The sequence below is a fragment of the Bombina bombina genome, chromosome 3, assembly GCF_027579735.1.
Source record: "Bombina bombina isolate aBomBom1 chromosome 3, aBomBom1.pri, whole genome shotgun sequence".
NCBI classification, from domain to species: domain Eukaryota; kingdom Metazoa; phylum Chordata; class Amphibia; order Anura; family Bombinatoridae; genus Bombina; species Bombina bombina.
Window position 1 is genome coordinate 227733489 of NC_069501.1, and position 19539 is coordinate 227753027.

General features: G+C 43.3%; 1 protein-coding gene across 1 annotated transcript in view; it reads left to right on the forward strand.

Annotated features, from left to right (window-relative positions):
- PHF12 (PHD finger protein 12) overlaps positions 1-19539 on the forward strand; it is a gene marked incomplete in the record, with an annotated part of 410674 nt that overhangs the window by 374560 nt on the left and 16575 nt on the right. Inside the window, 1 exon segment of the mRNA XM_053706179.1 lies at positions 15554-15636. Within this exon segment, the coding sequence (XP_053562154.1) occupies positions 15554-15636 (83 nt within the window).

Genomic DNA, 19539 nt, shown 5'->3' on the forward strand with positions numbered 1-19539 from the left:
GCCTTTCTCTTGAGTCTACTGTTCGGCCATCAGTTGCTCAATGTATGGAGGTAATTGGTCTGATGGTTGCTTCCATAGACATCGTTCTCTTTGCTCAATTCCATTTGAGAGCTCTGCAGTTATGCATGCTCAGTGGAATGGAGACCATTCAGATCTGTCTGAGGATAGATCTAGACCAGTCGACAAGAGACTCTCTCAGGAGCATCTGTCCCAGGGCACGTTTCCGGAGACCTTCCTGGGTGATTGTAACTACATATGCCAGCCTGATAGGCTGAAGAGCAGTTTGGGACTTAAGGGCCCAGGGATTATGGACTCGGGAGGAGTCTCCTATTCCCATAAACATCTTGGAGATGAGAGCAATTTTCAGTGCTTTGATGTTTTAGCCTCAGTTGTCTTTAGCCCAGTTTATCAGATTCCAGATGGACATCACCTTGATGGCTTACATCAATCACCAGGGAGGAACTCTGATTTCTTTAGCCATGGAGGAGGTGGCTCGGATTATTCAGTGGGCGGAAGCTCACAATTGTTGTCTTTCCGGAGCAGACAGACATTTCATCCTGGAGAGTGGGCTCTCCATCCGGAGGTGTTCTCCAGGTTAACCCTCAAATGGGGGTTACCGGAGTTGGTAGGATCCCATAGATAAGAAGTTGAAAGCTTTGCTTAAAAAGATGTATGTTCACCAGGGGTTCTTGCTGTGTGTATTGCTACGGTTACCAGTGCGGCTGCATATTGGTTTGATGCGTTGTTTGAATCTATTCAGCAGGATACTCCTCTTGAGGAGATTCAGGTAAGAATTAAGGCTTTAAAATTGGCCAATTCCTTTATTGCGGATTCTTTACAGTTTATCAAGTTTGGAGCAAAGATTTCTGGCTTTGCTGTTTTGGTGAGCAGGGCCTTATGGTTAAAGTCCTGGTCTGCGGATGTATCCTCTAAATCTAAGCTTTTGTCTATTCCTTACAAGGGTAAGACCTTGTTTGGGCCAGGTTTGGTTGAGATTATTAATATTATGGGAGGGAAGGGGCATTCTCTCCCTCAGTATAAGAGAAATAAACAGAAGGTTCGTCAGAGTAATTTTCGTTCCTTTCGTAACCTCCCTGGTAAGTCTTCCTCCTCCAAGCAGGATCAGCCCAAGCCCTCTTGGAAGTCCAATCAGTCCTGGAGCAAGGGAAAGCAATCTAAGAAGCCCCGTTGTTGACTCAAAATCAGCATGAAGGGGCTGCCCCCGATCCGGGAATGGATCGAGTGGGGGCAGACTTACCTTTTTCACTCAGGCTTGGGTTCGAGATGTTCCGGATCCCTGGGTGGTAGATTTTGTGTCCCAGGGATACAAACTAGAGTTCAAGACTCTTCCTCCCAGGGGCAGGTTTCGTCTCTCCAGATTATCTGTAGACCAGATAAAGAGAGGCGTTCTTACGTTGTATTCAGGATCTTTCCGACATGGGAGTGATCGTTCCTGTTCCAAATCAGGGGCTGGGTTTCTATTCCAATCTGTTTATCGTTCCCAAAAAGGAGGGGACTTTCAGACCTATTCTAGATCTCAAGAGTGTAAACAAGTTTCTCAGAGTTCCGTCGAAGATGGAAACTATTCAGTCCATTCTTCCTCTGGTTCAAGAGGGTCAATTCATGACAACAGTAGATCTGAAGGTTGCGTATCTGCATATTCACATCCACAAGGAACATCACAAGTTTGAGATTTGCTTTCCTAGATAAATGTTTTCAGTTTGTGGCCTTTCCTTTTGGTATTGCAACAGCTCCCAGGGGTTCTCAAAGGTTCTGGGAGCATTGCTGGCATTGCTCAGATTGCAGGGGGTTGTGGTAGCGCCTAATCTGGATGACATTCTAGTTCAGGCACCATCATTTAAACTAGCAAGCCCCCACACAGAGGAGTTGTCTTTTCTGCGCTCCCACGGTTGGAAGGTGAATTACGAAAAAGTTCCTCGATTCCGGCTACAAAAAGTTTTTTCTTTCATGTAATTGGCAAGAGTCAATGAGCTAGTGACATATGGGATATACAATCCTACCAGGAGGGGCAAAGTTTCCCAAACCTCAAAATGCCTATAAATACACCCCTCACCACACCCACAATTCAGTTTTACAAACTTTGCCTCCTATGGAGGTGGTGAAGTAAGTTTGTGCTAAGATTTCTACGTTGATATGCGCTTCTCAGCATTGTTGAAGCCCGATTCCTCTCAGAGTACAGCGAATGTCAGAGGGACGTGAAGGGAGTATCACTTATTGAATACGATGATTTCCCTAACGGGAGTCTATTTCATAGGTTCTCTGTTATCGGTCGTAGAGATTCATCTCCTACCTCCCTTTTCAGATCGACAATATACTCTCAATTTACCATTACCTCTACTAATAACTGTTTTAGTACTGGTTTGGCTATCTGCTATATGTGGATGGGTGTCTTTTGGCAAGTATGTTTTTTATTTCAGTATTCCTTCTTTCAGACTGTCAGTTTAATTTTTTTGGGAAATGCATATGAATTTATATTTTTCTTACCTTAAAAATTTTCAATTGACTTTTTTTCTAAATTGCGGGCTGTTAGGCTCGCGGGTGCAGAAAATGCTTCAATTTATTGCGTCATTTTTGGCGCAAGACTTTTTTGGCGCAAAAAAATTGTCATTTCACGTGGTTGCGTCATTTTTGACGTATGTGTTACGGACGTTTTTGGCGCCAAAAAATATGGACGTCATTCTTGGCGCCAAACAATGTGGGCGTCATACTTGGCGCCAGTTTTTTCACATTATTTCAGTCTCACTTTTTAGTTGCTTCTGGTTTCTAGAGGCTTGTTTTGTTTTGCATTTTTTCCCATTCCTGAAACTGTCATTTAAGGAATTTGATAATTTTGCTTTATATGTTGTTTTTTCTATTACATATTGCAAGATGTCACTACCTGACCCTGGATCAGAATCTACTTCTGGAAAGATGCTGCCTGATGTCGGTTCTACCAAAGCTAAGTGCATTTGTTGTAAACTTTAGGTAACTGTCCTCCGGCTGTAGTTTGTGTTGTCATGATAAACTATCAAACGCAGATAATATTTCCATTAGTAATAATCCATTACCTGTTGTTGTTCCTTCAACATCTAATGTTCAGGATGTTCCTGTTAATGTAAGAGAATTTGTTTCTAATTCTATTCGGAAGGCTCTGTCTGTTATTCCTCCTTCTAGTAAACGTAAGAGGTCTTTTAAAACTTCTCATATTTCAGATGAATTTTTAAATGACCGCCATCATTCTGACTTATCTATTTCTGATGAGGATCTATCTGGTTCAGAAGATTCTGCCTCAGATATTGACACAGATAAATCTTCATATTTGTTTAAGATGGAGTTTATTCGTTCTTTACTTAAAGAAGTGTTGATTGCTTTAGATATGGATAGATATTAAAACTAATAAGCGTTTAAATTCAATTTTTAAACCTCATGTAGTTATTCCAGAAGTTTTTCCAGTTCCTGATGCTATTTCAGAAGTAATTTCTATGGAATGGAATAGTCTGGGTACTTCATTTACTCCTCCAAGGTTTAAGAAATTGTAACCTTTGCCATCTGATAGATTAGAGTTTTGGGGAAAAATCCCCAAAGTTGATGGGGCTATCTCTATTCTTTCTAAACGTACTACTATTCCTACGGCATATAGTACTTCTTTTAAGGATCCTTTAGATAGGAAGCTTGAATCCTTTCTAAGGAAGGCTTATTTATGTTTAGGTAATCTTCTTAGACCTGCTATTTCTTTGGCTGATGTTGCTGCAGCTTCCACCTTCTGGTTGGAGGCTTTAGAGCAACAAGTGTCAGACCATAATGCTTATAGCATTGTTAAACTTCTTCAACATGCTAATAACTTTGTGATGCCATTTTTTATATCATTAGAATTGATGTCAGGTATATTTCTTTAGCTATTTTAGCTAGAAGAGCTTTATGGCTTAAGTCTTTGAATGCAGATATGACTTCTAAGTCAACGTTGCTTTCTCTTTCTTTCCAAGGTAATAAATTATTTGGTTCTCAGTTGGATTCAATAATTTCAACTGTTACTGGGGGGAAGGGAGCCTTTTTGCCTCAGGACAAAAAATCTAAAGGTAAATATAGGGCTGCTAATCGTTTTCGTTCCTTTCGTCAGAATAAGGAACAGAAGCCTGACCCTTCCCCTAAAGGAACGGTTTCTGTTTGGAAACCTTCTCCAATCTGGAATAAATCCAAGCCTTTTAGAAAGTCAAAACCAGCTCCCAAGTCCACATGAAGGCGCGGCCCTCATTCCAGCACAGCTAGTAGGGGGCAGGTTACGATTTTTCAAAGACATTTGGATCAATTCGATTCACAGTCTTTGGATTCAGAACATTATTTCACAAGGGTACAGAATAGGTTTCAAGGTAAGCCCGCGTGCGAAGAGATTTTTTCTCTCTCGCATTCCAATAAACCCAGTGAAGGCTCAGGCATTTCTGAAATGTGTTTCAGATCTAGAGTTGGCTGGAGTAATTGTGCCAGTTCCAGTTCTGCAACAGGGTCTGGGGTTTTACTCAAATCTATTCATTGTACCAAAGAAGGAGAATTCCTTCAGACCAGTTCTGGATCTAAAGATATTGAATCGTTATGTAAGGATACCAACATTCAAAATGGTAACTATAAGGACTATTCTGCCTTTTGTTCAGCAAGGGCATTATATGTCCACAATAGATTTACAGGATGCATATCTTCATATTCCGATTCATCCAGATCACTTCCAGTTTCTGAGATTCTCTTTTCTAAACAAGCATTACCAGTTTGTGGCCCTTCCGTTTGGCCTAGCAACAGCTCCAAGGATCTTTTCAAAGGTTCTCGGTGCCCTTCTCTCTGTAATCAGAGAACAGGGTATTGCGGTATTTCCTTATTTTGACAATATCTTGGTACTTGCTCAGTCTTCACATTCTGCAGAATCTCATACGAATCAACTTGTGTCGTTTCTTCAAAGACATGGTTGTAGGATCAATTTATCAAAGAGTTCATTGATTCCTCAGACAAGGGTAACCTTTTTGGGTTTTCAAATAGATTCAGTGTCCATGACCTTGTCTCTAACAGAAAAGAGACGTCTGAAATTGGTTTCAGCCTGTCGAAACCTTCAGTCTCAATCGTTCCCTTCGGTAGCTTTATGCATGGAAATTCTAGGTCTCATGACTGCTGCATCAGACGCGATCCCCTTTGCTCGTTTTCACATGCGACCTCAGCTTTGTATGCTGAACCAATGGTGCAGGGATTATACAAAGATATCACAATTAATATCCTTAAATCCCAAGGTACGACACTCTCTGACGTGGTGGATAGATCACCATCGTTTAGTCCAAGGGGCTTCTTTTGTTCGTCCAACCTGGACTGTGATCTCAACAGATGCGAGTCTGTCAGGTTGGGGAGCTGTATGGGGATCTCTGACAGCGCAGGGGGTTTGGGAATCTCAGGAGGCGAGATTACCAATCAACATTTTGGAACTCCGTGCGATTTTCAGAGCTCTTCTGTTCTGGCCTCTTCTGAAGAGAGAATCGTTTATTTGTTTTCAGACAGACAATGTCACAACCGTTGCATATGTCAATCATCAGGGTGGGACTCACAGTCCTCAGGCTATGAAAGTAGTATCTCTGATACTTGTATGGGCGGAATCCAGCTCCTGTCTAATCTCTGCGGTTCACATCCCAGGTATAGACAATTGGGAAGCGGATTATCTCAGTCGCCAGACGTTACATCCGGGCCAATGGTCCCTTCACCCAGAGGTATTTCTTCAGATTGTTCAAATCTGGGGACTTCCAGAAATAGATCTGATGGCCTCTCATCTAAACAAGAAACTTCCCAGGTATCTGTCCAGATCCAGGGATCCTCAAGCGGAGGCAGTGGACGCGTTGTCGCTTCCTTGGAATTATCATCCTGCCTATATCTTTCCGCCTCTAGTTCTTCTTCCAAAAGTGATTTCCAAAATTCTAATGGAACGTTCGTTTGTACTGCTGGTGGCTCCAGCATGGCCTCACAGGTTTTGGTATGCGGATCTCATTCGGGTGGCCAGTTGCCAACCTTGGACTCTTCCGTTAAGACCAGACCTTCTATCTCAAGGCCCTTTTTTCCATCAGGATCTCAAATCATTAAATTTGAAGGTATGGAAATTGAACATTTGATTCTTAGTCATAGAGGTTTCTCTGACTCAATAATTAATACTATGTTACAGGCTCGTAAATCTGTGTCTAGGAGGATTTATTATTGAGTCTGGAAGACTTACATTTCTCCTGTTAAGTGTAGTCAGTCCACGGGTCATCCATTACTTATGGGATATTAACTCCTCCCTAACAGGAAGTGCAAGAGGATCACCCAAGCAGAGCTGCTATATAGCTCCTCCCCTCTACGTCATACCCAGTCATTCTCTTGCACCTAACTAATAGATAGGATGTGTGAGAGGACTGTGGTTATTAAAATTAGTTTTTATTTCTTCAATCAAAAGTTTGTTATTTTAAACAGCACCGGAGTGTGTTGTTTTTTCTCAGGCAGCATTAGAAGAAGAATCTACCTGAGTTATGTATGATCTTAGCGGTGGCTTAAATCCTGGTCAGCTGATGTGACTTCTAAATCTAAATTGCTTAACATACCTTTCAAGGGGCAGACCTTATTCGGGCCCGGCTTGAAAGAAATTATCGCTGACATTACTGGAGGTAAGGGACATGCCCTACCTCAAGACAGAGCCAAACCAAGGGCTAGACAGTCTAATTTTCGTGCCTTTCGCAACTTCAAGGCAGGAGCAGCATCAACTTCCTCCGCTCCAAAACAGGAAGGAACTGTTGCTCGCTACAGACAGGGCTGGAAACCTAACCAGACCTGGAACAAGGGCAAGCAGGCCAGAAAACCTGCTGCTGCCCCTAAGACAGCATGAAGTGAGGGCCCCCGATCCGGAAACGGATCTAGTGGGGGGCAGACTTTCTCTCTTCGCCCAGGCTTGGGCAAGAGATGTCCAGGATCCCTGGGCGTTAGAGATCATATCTCAGGGATATCTTCTGGACTTCAAAGCTTCTCCTCCAAAAGGGAGATTTCATCTTTCAAGGTTGTCAACAAACCAGATAAAGAAAGAGGCGTTTCTACGCTGTGTAAAAGATCTTTTACTAATGGGAGTGATCCACCCGGTTCCGCGGTCAGAACACGAACAAGGGTTTTACTCAAATCTGTTTGTGGTTCCCAAGAAAGAAGGAACCTTCAGACCAATCTTGGACTTAAAGATCCTAAACAAATTCCTAAGAGTTCCATCGTTCAAAATGGAAACTATTCGGACAATCTTACCCATGATCCAAAAGGGTCAGTACATGACCACAGTGGATTTAAAGGATGCGTACCTTCACATACCGATTCACAAGGATCATTACCGGTATCTAAGGTTTGCCTTTCTAGACAGGCATTACCAGTTTGTAGCTCTTCCCTTCGGGTTAGCTACTGCTCCAAGAATCTTCACAAAGGTTCTGGGTTCTCTTCTGGCGGTACTAAGACCGCGAGGAATATCGGTAGCTCCGTACCTAGACGACATTCTGATACAAGCATCAAGTTTCCAAGCTGCCAAGTCTCATACAGAGTTAGTACTGGCATTTCTAAGGTCACATGGGTGGAAGGTGAACGAAGGAAAGAGTTCTCTATTGCCACTCACAAGAGTTCCCTTCTTAGGGACTCTTATAGATTCGGTAGAAATGAAAATGTACCTGACAGAGGACAGGTTAACAAAACTCCTAAATGCTTGCCGTGTTCTTCATTCCATTCCACACCCGTCAGTGGCTCAATGCATGGAGGTAATCGGTTTAATGGTAGTGGCAATGGACATAGTTCCCTTTGCACGCCTGCATCTCAGACCACTGCAGTTGTGCATGCTAAGTCAGTGGAATGGGGATTACTCAGATTTGTCCCCTATGCTGAATCTGTATCAGGAGACCAGAAATTCTCTTCTATGGTGGCTCTCTCGGCCACACCTGTCCAAGGGGATGCCCTTCAGCAGACCAGATTGGACGATTGTAACAACAGACACCAGCCTGCTAGGTTGGGGCGCTGTCTGGAATTCCCTGAAGTCTCAGGGATCATGGACTCAGGAGGAGAGTCTCCTTCCCATAAACATTCTGGAATTAAGAGCAGTTTTCAATGCCCTTCTAGCTTGGCCTCAGCTAGCATCTCTGAGGTTCATCAGATTTCAGTCGGACAACATCACGACTGTGGCTTACATCAACCATCAAGGAGGGACAAGGAGTTCCCTAGCGATGATGGAAGTCTCAAAGATAATTCTCTGGGCAGAGTCTCACTCTTGCCACCTATCAGCGATCCACATCCCAGGCGTGGAGAACTGGGAGGCGGATTTCCTAAGTCGCCAGACTTTTCATCCGGGGGAGTGGGAACTTCATCCGGAGGTCTTTGCCCAAATACTTCGGCATTGGGGCAAACCAGATATGGATCTCATGGCGTCTCGCCAGAACGCCAAGCTTCCTTGTTACGGGTCCAGGTCCAGGGACCCGGGAGCGGTTCTGATAGATGCTCTGACAGCACCTTGGAACTTCAAGATGGCTTATGTGTTTCCACCCTTCCCGATGCTTCCTCGATTGATTGCCAGGATCAAACAGGAGAGAGCATCGGTGATTCTAATAGCGCCTGCGTGGCCACGCAGGACCTGGTATGCAGATCTAGTGGACATGTCGTCCTGTCCACCATGGTCTCTGCCTCTGAGACAGGACCTTCTAATTCAGGGTCCTTTCAAACATCAAAATCTAATTTCTCTGAAGCTGACTGCATGGAGATTGAACGCTTGATTTTATCAAAGCGTGGATTTTCGGAGTCAGTAATTGATACTTTAATACAGGCTAGGAAACCTGTTACCAGGAAAATTTACCATAAAATATGGCGTAAATACTTACATTGGTGCGAATCCAAGAGTTACTCATGGAGTAAGGTTAGGATTCCTAGGATATTGTCTTTTCTACAAGAAGGTTTAGAAAAGGGTTTATCTGCTAGTTCTTTAAAGGGACAGATCTCAGCTCTGTCAATCCTTTTGCACAAACGTCTGTCAGAAGTTCCAGACGTTCAGGCCTTTTGTCAGGCTTTGGCCAGGATTAAGCCTGTGTTTAAGACTGTTGCTCCACCGTGGAGCTTAAACTTAGTTCTTAACGTTTTACAGGGTGTTCCGTTTGAACCCCTTCATTCCATTGATATCAAGCTGTTATCTTGGAAAGTTCTGTTTTTAATGGCTATTTCCTCGGCTCGAAGAGTCTCTGAGTTATCGGCCTTACATTGTGATTCTCCTTATCTGATTTTTCATTCAGACAAGGTAGTTCTGCGTACTAAACCTGGGTTCTTACCTAAGGTAGTCACTAATAGGAATATCAATCAAGAGATTGTTGTTCCTTCATTGTGTCCTAACCCTTCTTCAAAGAAGGAACGACTTCTACACAATCTGGACGTAGTCCGTGCCCTAAAATTTTATTTACAGGCAACTAAAGATTTTCGCCAAACTTCTTCCCTGTTTGTCGTTTATTCTGGACAGAGGAGAGGTCAGAAAGCTTCTGCTACCTCCCTCTCTTTCTGGCTTCGTAGCATAATACGTTTAGCTTATGAGACTGCTGGACAGCAGCCTCCTGAAAGAATTACAGCTCATTCCACTAGAGCTGTGGCTTCCACGTGGGCCTTTAAGAATGAGGCCTCTGTTGAACAGATTTGCAAGGCTGCAACTTGGTCTTCTCTTCATACTTTTTCCCAATTTTACAAATTTGACACACTTGCTTCTTCTGAGGCTGTTTTTGGGAGAAAGGTTCTTCAGGCAGTGGTTCCTTCCGTGTAAAGATCCTGCCTGTCCCTCCCGTCATCCGTGTACTTTTAGCTTTGGTATTGGTATCCCATAAGTAATGGATGACCCGTGGACTGACTACACTTAACAGGAGAAAACATAATTTATGCTTACCTGATAAATTCCTTTCTCCTGTAGTGTAGTCAGTCCACGGCCCGCCCTGTTTTTTATGGCAGGTCTAAATTTTAAATTATACTCCAGTCACCACTGCACCCTATAGTTTCTCCTTTCTCGTTTGGTTTTCGGTCGAATGACTGGGTATGACGTAGAGGGGAGGAGCTATATAGCAGCTCTGCTTGGGTGATCCTCTTGCACTTCCTGTTAGGGAGGAGTTAATATCCCATAAGTAATGGATGACCCGTGGACTGACTACACTACAGGAGAAAGGAATTTATCAGGTAAGCATAAATTATGTTTTCTTGGTGTTCTTCTCATAAATTCTCATGGCATTCTTTTAGAATTCCTAGAATTTTACAGTTTCTTCAGGATGGTTTGGATAAAGGTTTGTATGCAAGTTCCTTGAAAGGACAAATCTCTGCTCTTTCTGTTCTTTTTCACAGAAAGATTGCTAATCTTCCTGATGTTCATTGTTTTGTACAGGCTTTGGTTCGTATCAAACCTGTCTTTAAGTCAATCTCTCCTCCTTGGAGTCTTAATTTGATTCTGAGGGCTTTACAAGCTCCTCCGTTTGAACCTATGCATTCTCTGGACATTAAATTACTTTCTTGGAAAGTTCTGTTCCTTTTGGCCATCTCTTCTGCTAGAAGAGTTTCTGAGTTATCTGCTCTTTCTTGTGAATCTCCTTTTCTGATTTTTCATCAGGATAAGGCAGTGTTGCGGACTTCATTTAAATTTTTACCTAAGGTTGTGAATTCTAACAACATTAATAGAGAAATTGTTGTTCCTTCATTGTGTCCTAATCCTAACAATTCAAAGGAGAGATCTTTACATTCTTTGGATGTAGTAAGAGCTTTGAAATATTATGTTGAAGCTACTAAAGATTTTAGAAAGACTTCTAGTCTATTTGTTATCTTTTCTGGGTCCAGAAAACGTCAGAAGGCCTCCGCCATTTCTTTGGCGTCTTGGTTAAAGTCTTTGATTCATCATGCTTATGTAGAGTCGGGTAAATCCCCGCCTCAAAGAATTACGGCTCAATCTACTAGGTCAGTTTCTACTTCCTGGGCGTTTAGGAATGAAGCCTCTGTTGATCAGATTTGCAAAGCAGCAACTTGGTCTTCTTTGCATACTTTTACTAAATTCTACCATATTGATGTGTTTTCTTCTTCTGAAGCAGTTTTTGGTAGAAAAGTACTTCAGGCAGCTGTTTCAGTTTGATTCTTCTGCTTATAATTTCAGTTTTTTTCATTATTGAGATTAAAACTTTTGTTTTGGGTTGTGGATTATTTTTTTCAGCGGAATTGGCTGTCTTTATTTTATCCCTCCCTCTCTAGTGACTCTTGCGTGGAAGTTCCACATCTTGGGTATTTATTATCCCATATGTCACTAGCTCATGGACTCTTGCTAATTACATGAAAGAAAACATAATTTATGTAAGAACTTACCTGATTCATTTCTTTCATATTGGCAAGAGTCCATGAGGCCCACCCTTTTTGTGGTGGTTATGATTTTTTTGTATAAAGCACAATTATTCCAATTCCTTATTTTGATGCTTTCGCTCCTTTCTTATCACCCCACTTCTTGGCTATTCGTTAAACTGAATTGTGGGTGTGGTGAGGGGTGTATTTATAGGCATTTTGAGGTTTGGGAAACTTTGCCCCTCCTGGTAGGAATGTATATCCCATACGTCACTAGCTCATGGACTCTTGCTAATATGAAAGAAATGAATTTATCAGGTAAGTTCTTACATAAATTGTTTTTTTGGCTTGTGGACTAATTTTTTCAGCGGTATATGGCTGTTTTTATTTTATTCCCTCCCTCTCTAGTGACTCTTGAGTGGAGATCCACATCTTGGGTATTGATATCCCATATGTCACTAGCTCATGGACTCTTGCCAATTACATGAAAGAAAACATAATTTATGTAAGAACTTACCTGATTCATTTCTTTCATATTGGCAAGAGTCCATGAGGCCCACCCTTTTTATGGTGGTTATGATTTTTTGTATAAAGCACATTTATTTCCAAATTTCCTTTGTTGATGCTTTCTACTCCTTTCTTTATCACCCCACTGCTTGGCTATTCGTTAAACTGAATTGTGGGTGTGGTGAGGGGTGTATATGCATTTTGAGGTTTGGGAAACTTTGCCCCTCCTGGTAGGATTGTATATCCCCTATATGTCACTAGCTCATGGACTCTTGCCAATATGAAAGAAATTAATTTATCAGGTAAGTTCTTACATAAATTATGTTTTTTTTTGTGAACCATTATAGATTCTCTAGAGATAAAGATTTTTTTGACAGAAGCAAGAAAATCAAAAATGTTCAATTCGTGCCTTGCTCTTCAGTCCTCTCCTCGGCCGTCAGTGGCTCAGTGTATGGAGGTTATTGGTCCGATGGTCTCAGTCATGGACATCATACCGTTTGCTAAGTTCCATCTCAGACCTCTACAGTTATGCATGCTCAGACAATGGAACGGGGATAGTGCGGATCTGACTCCAAAGATTGTTTTAGATCAGGCGACAAGAGATTCCCTTCCATGGTGGTTGTCTCAGTATCTTCTCTCTCAGGGAATCTGTTTTCGCAGACCTGCCTTGGTGATAGTGACCACGGATGCCAGTCTGCTGGGTTGGGGAGCTGTCTGGGGTTCGTTGAATGCTCAGGGTCTATGGACTTCCCATAAATATCCTAGAGCTGAGGGCAATCTTCAATGCTCTTCTGTCCTGGCTTCAGCTAGCAATCATCAGGGAGGAACTCTGCTCTGAGTTCCTTGGCCATGACAGAGGTAGCCAAGATTATTCAGTGGGCGGATACCCACAACTGCTGTCTGTCTGCAATCCACATCCCAGGGGTGGACAATTGGGAAACAGATTTTCTGAGCAGACAGACTTTTCATTAGGGGGAGTGGGAACTTCATCCGGAGGTGTTTTCCAGCTTGATTCTCAGATGGGGCAGCCAGAGTTAGATCTCATGGCATCTCATCAGAATGCCAAGCTCCCGAGGTACGGGTCAAGGTCAAGGGATCCTCAGGCTGTATTGATAGATGCTCTAGCAGTTCCTTGCACGTTCAGTCTGGCATACGTGTTTCCTCCGTTTGCTCTTTTTTCTCGGGTCATTGCTCGGATCAGACAAGAGAGGGCATCAGTGATTCTCGTTGCACCGGCGTGGCCTCGCAGGATCTGGTATGCAGATCTGGTTGAGATGTCATCTTTTCCACCTTGGAGTCTTCCATTAAGGAAGGGCCTTCTACTTCAGGGGCCCTTCCTTCATCTAAATCTCATTTCTCTGAAGTTGACTGCTTGGAGATTGAACGCTTGATTCTGTCTAAGCGTGGGTTTTCTGAGTCGGTTATTGAGACTATGATTCAGGCACGTAAGCCTGTGACTAGAAAGATTTATTATAAGATATGGCGTAAATATCTATATTGGTGTGAGTCTTGGGGCTACTCTTGGTGTAGAGTTAGAATTCCTAGGATTTTGTCTTTTCTCCAGGAGGGTCTGGAGAAGGGTTTATCTGCTAGTACCCTGAAGGGTCAAATTTCTGCTTTATCTATTTCGTTGCACAAGCGTTTGGCGGATGTGCCAGACGTTCAGTCTTTTTGTCAGGCTCTGGTTAGAATCCGGCCTATGTTTAAGTTTGCGACTCCTCCTTGGAGTCTAAATTTAGTTCTTAGTTCTTCAGCAGGCTCCGTTTGAGCCTATGCATTCTTTGTATAGTAAGTTGTTATCCTGGAAGGTTTTGTTTTTGGTTGCTATCTCTTCGGCTCGAAGAGTTTCGGAGCTTTCAGCATTGCAGTGTGTATCTCCTTTCCTTATTTTTCATTCTGATAAGGTAGTTCTGTGTACTGCCCTAGATTTCCTTCCCAAGGTTGTTTTGGATAAGAATATTAAGAAATTGTTGTTCATCTGTGTCCTTATCCTTCTTCTCATAAGGAACGTTTGTTTCACAACCTGGCTGTAGTTCGTGCATTAAAATTTTATTTGCAGGCGACTAAGGATTTTCGCCAGTCTTCTTCTTTATTTGTTGTTTTTTTCTGGGAAGCGTAAAGGTCAGAAAGCTATGGCTACTTCTCTTTCTTGTTGGTTGAGGAGTATTATTCGCTTGGCATATAAGACTGCTGGACAGCAGCCACCTGAGAAAATCACGGCTCATTCCACGAGGGCTTTTTCTTCTACTTGGGCTTTCAAAAATGGTGCTTCTGTAGATTAGATTTGCAAGGCTGCCACTTGGTCTTCTTTACACACTTTTTCTAAATTTTCTAAATTTGATACTTTTGCTTTAGCTGAGGCTTCTTTTGGGAGAAAGGTTCTTCAAGCAGTGGTGCCTTCTGTTTAGGCTATCTGTCTTGTCCCTCACTTATCATCCGTGTCCTCTAGCTTGGGTATTGATTCCCAATAGTAATTATGATGATCCGTGAACTCACTGTGTCATTAGAAACCAAAGTAAATTTATGCTTGCCTGATAAATTTGTTTCTTTCTTGACACGGTGAGTCCACGGCCCGCCCTGTATTTTCAGAAGTTTTATTTTTTCATAAGCCTCAGGCACCTCTGCACCTTATATTACTTCCTTTCTCTTTTCCCTTTGGTCGAATGACTGGGGGTTGTGGGTAAGGGAGTGGTATTTAACAGCTTTGCTGTGGTGCTCTTTGCCTCCTCCTGCTGGTACTGGAAGACAGTCTGCCAGCATGCAGTTTTAGGCCTTTCTTCTTTTTTTTTTTTTTTATTAGAATTACTTTCTTCAGTGTATGATTACCCCCTTACCTTCCCACCTTTCCCGATTCCTCCCAAAAAGCTCTAACTCCCCCCTCTAATTTCTGCCAGTACCCTGTTTTCTATATTTTTTTTTTCTTTTTTTAGTTGGTTAAAAAAAATAAAAAATTCTGTAGTGTAGCTGCCCACCTCTCCGATCGTTTCCCCTATCCACTCTAGGACACACACACACACACAGACACACCTCTATTCCCCCTCCCTGCCGCTCTTAGCATTTATTTTTTCCCCAGTGTAGCAGTCCCACCTGCCTCACTCCTAACCCTCCCACACCACCAACAATGTGCACCACTGCTACCCAATGTGCTGGTAACTCTGCAAGCCTATTTCTGTACTGCCACACTCGTGGGGCATGCAGAAATAGCGCAATCTCGCTACTTTTAGACGCCCAGCACAGCAGGGCTTAACAACCAGTGCTGTCGTTAAGGGGTTAATAATAATTTGTGCAACGTACTTTAAACAAAAAAGGTTATCTGATTTTAGCTCAATATTGGCTTAAATTTTAGCCAGGTAGTGTACCTATTAAATAGGTCCTGGGGAAAATATATATATATATAGAGAGAGAGAGACTCTATTTCCTACACATCAGTAAACTACCTTAATTGTACGTCTTAAAGCATTTGTTATACGAGAAATCGATTTAGACAATATGTGTAAGCTGTTAACAATTCAGCAACTAAAAAAAATCTAATTTTGCTATAAAAAGAAATATAGCAAAAACTTACTTTCCTCAGCAGCTACATTTGCCAGCTTCTGTGTTTGCTAGTAATATTACTCAAATATGTTTCTGTCTGGAAAATGTGCAAATAAGTCTTGTTCAAATGAGAGCATCTGTTCACTCTCCTTTTCTGCTTTCATTGCAGGAGCTGACATGGACGTTTGCCTTACTAATTATGGCCACTGTAACTATGTGTCTGGCAAACATGCCTGTATATTTTATGATGAAGTGAGTATATGTGCTTGTGCTCATCCTAGTAATTTAGCAGTTTTTTATCTTTCTCTGCATTAACTATAAATATAAATGTTATTATATAATTGAGCAATAACAAGGTGTAATAAAAGGGGATGTGATGTGTGTTTCCAAAACAGATTAGCTCATTACATGATTTTGTTTCTTCCTCTGTATGTATCCAGTTTTGTTTTTTGTCCTGGCACCTTGTACGCAAGACCTATTTGACCCTTTATAAGGTTTAAAGGCTTATGTGGCCCTTAATGTGAAAAGATTGATCATTTTGAGCAGAAAAACATCTCCCGTCAGTATCTTAATATTTTCAAATCCTTCTAAACAAATCATGGCTGTGTTTTGTCTTCTGTGTTAATTCTATATAATAAAAAGCCAAGTGTATTTGTCCGAAGCTGTCATGCGCAGTAGATACTGCACGCGAGGACAAACACACCTGACTTTCAACATTGCAGAGTGAGTAACGGGCATGGTACGGGCGTGGCGGGGTTGGGCGGGCCGTGACGTGGACTGGGCGGGCCGTGCCGGCCGTGCCGAGAGCTCAAAAAAGCTCAAAAGAGGGGAGATAGAGAGAGCAAAAGAGAGGGGGGAGAAAGTGGAGAGAGACAGCAAAAGAGAGGGGGAAGAAAGTGGAGAAAGCGCAAAAGAGGGGGGGGAGAGCGCAAAAGAGGGGGGGGAGAGCGCAAAAGAGGGGGGGGGGGAGCGCAAAAGAGGGGGGGGGGAGAGCGCTAAAGAGGGGGGGGAGAGCGCAAAAGGGGGGGAGCGCAAAAGAGGGGGGGGAGCGCAAAAGAGGGGGGGGAGCGCAAAAGAGAGGGGGGGAGAGCGCAAAAGAGGGGGGGGAGAGCGCAAAAGAGGGGAGGAGAGAGCGCAAAAGAGAGGGGGGGAGAGAGCGCAAAAGAGAGGGGGGGAGAGAGCGCAAAAGAGAGGGGGGGGAGAGAGAGCAAGAGAGAGGGGGGAGAGAGAGGGGGGAGAGAGAGAGCAAGAGAGAGGGGGGAGAGAGAGAGCAAGAGAGAGGGGGGAGAGAGAGAGCAAGAGAGAGGGGGGAGAGAGAGAGCAAGAGAGAGGAGAGAGAGAGCAAGAGAGAGGGGAGGAGAGAGAGAGCAAGAGAGAGGGGGGAGAGAGAGAGCAAGAGAGAAGAGAGAGGGGGCAGAGAGAGAGCAAGAGAGAGGGGGGAGAGAGAGCGAGAGCAAGAGAGAGGGGGGAGAGAGAGAGAGCGAGAGCAAGAGAGAGGGGGGAGAGAGAGCAAAAGAGAGGGGGGAGAGAGAGAGCAAAAGAGAGGGGGGGGAGAGAGAGCAAGAGAGAGGGTGGGAGAGAGAGCAAGAGAGAGGGGGGGAGAGAGCAAGAGAGAGAGGGGGGGAGAGAGAGAGAGCAAGAGAGAGAGGGGGGGAGAGAGAGCAAGAGAGAGAGGGGGGGAGAGAGAGAGCAAGAGAGAGGGGGGGAGAGAGAGAGAGCAAGAGAGAGGGGGAGAGAGAGAGAGCGAGAGAGAGCAAGAGAGAGCAGGGGAGAGAGGGGGGGGAGAGAGAGAGCAAGAGAGAGAGAGGGGGGGGAGAGAGAGAGCAAGAGAGAGAGAGGGGGGGGAGAGAGAGAGCAAGAGAGAGAGAGGGGGGGGGGGAGAGAGAGAGCAAGAGAGAGGGGGGGAGAGAGAGAGAGCAAGAGAGAGGGGGGGGGGGGAGAGAGAGCAAGAGAGAGGGGGGGGGAGAGAGAGAGCAAGAGAGAGAGCAAGAGAGAGGGGGGGGAGAGAGAGAGCAAGAGAGAGGGGGGGAGAGAGAGAGCAAGAGAGAGAGAGCAAGAGAGAGGGGGGAGAGAGAGAGGGGGGGAGAGAGAGCAAGAAAGAGGGGGGGAGAGAGAGAGCGCAAGAGAGGGGGGGGGAGAGAGCGCAAGAGAGAGGGGGGGGGAGAGAGCGCAAGAGAGAGGGGGGAGAGAGAGCAAGAGAGAAGGGGGAGAGCGTGGAGAGAGAGCAGAAAAGAGGGGGGATAGAGAGAGAGCAAGGGGTGGAACTGCTGTACTGCAAAAATTGGCCCGTGTACACAGGCTTTAGGACCTAGTACTGATATATTTGTCAAAATGCGCTACTCTTTATTCAGATTGTAAATCTTCAACCAGTCTCCTATTTAAAAACAATAAATAAATTTAAAAAAAACTAGGAGCCAGTTGAGTAACCCGGTCTATCCATCATTGATTACTAATACTGAGGAGTATTCAAAATTCACATGCTTCAGGGAAGTGTTTAAAGGTTTATGTTCATTTTAAATCTGTTTGCAATGTTCTGTGTATGGCAGAAGTGTGCGTATATCTATGAATCTAGAAAAAAGTTATCAAAAGTTAATAAAAATAAAATATATAACATCTTGGGATGCTCCATATAGACATGATTCACAAATGATAGTTACTTGTTCTATTAGTGCTGGCACAATATATCCACTTTAAAAAAAACATTTATGCTCCTTAAACTTGAATTGACATGGTCTGTACCTATCCAAAATTATTTAGTATTTTAAAGCTCCACTAGAATTTAAAATTCTGTCTCAAAGTTTTGGATTTTCTTTCATGTAATTGGCAAGAGTCCATGAGCTAGTGACGTATGGGATATACAATCCTACCAGGAGGGGCAAAGTTTCCCAAACCTCAAAATGCCTATAAATACACCCCTCACCACACCCACAATTCAGTTTTACAAACTTTGCCTCCTATGGAGGTGGTGAAGTAAGTTTGTGCTAAGATTTCTACGTTGATATGCCCTTCTCAGCATTGTTGAAGCCCGATTCCTCTGAGTACAGCGAATGTCAGAGGGACGTGAAGGGAGTATCACTTATTGAATACAATGATTTCCCTAACGGGGGTCTATTTCATAGGTTTTCTGTTATCGGTCGTAGAGATTCATCTCCTACCTCCCTTTTCAGATCGACGATATACTCTCATATTCCATTACCTCTACTGATAACTGTTTCAGTACTGGTTTGGCTATCTGCTATATGTGGATGGGTGTCTTTTGGTAAGTATGTTTATTACTTAAGACACCTCAGCTATGGTTTGGCACTTTATGCATTTATATAAAGTTCTAAATATACTTGACGCCGAGACCTTTCACACAGTTGCGTCATTAGTGACGAGAGTGTCATTTCCGGTTATTTTTGGCGCCAAAAAAAGTTTGTTACGTTGTGCGTCATACTTGGCGCCAAACTTTTTAATTATTTCAATACCCCATTGATGTTTGCCTCTTGCTTTTTCTCTTGTAAGGTGTATCCAGTCAACGGATTCATCCTTTACTTGTGGGATATTCTCCTTCCCTACAGGAAGTGGCAAAGAGAGCACACAGCAGAGCTGTCCATATAGCTCCCCCTCTAGCTCCACCCCCCCAGTCATTCTCTTTGCTGGCTCTAAGCACTAGGGTCTCTCTACGGGAGGGTAAAGTGAATGTGGTGTTAGAATTGTAGTTTTTATTATCTTCAATCAATAGTTTATTTTAAATGGTACCGGTTTGTACTATTTACTCTTTAGCAGAAAAGTGATGATTTCTGCTGAGAGGAAAATGATTTTAGCATGTTGTAACTAAAATCCACTGCTGTTCCCACACAGGACTGAGGAGTACCAGAAAACTTCAGTTGTGGGGAACGGTTTGCAGGGTAGTCTGCAATGAGGTATGTTCAGTAATTTATTTCTAGACAAGACTGAGATAATGCTAGAAGAGACTGACAATATCCCCATGAGGGGAGGGTAAGCTATGTTCACAGACTTAGTAAGGAATTGAATGCTTACATAACTGGGCTAATTATGCTGGTTGACACTAATTCAGGGCAATCGATTGTTTATCTAAGAAAATATCGTTTGTAAGACACTTTGAAAGCCCTTTTGGGTTCTTTCTGGGGTTATTTCTCACATGGCTATTTT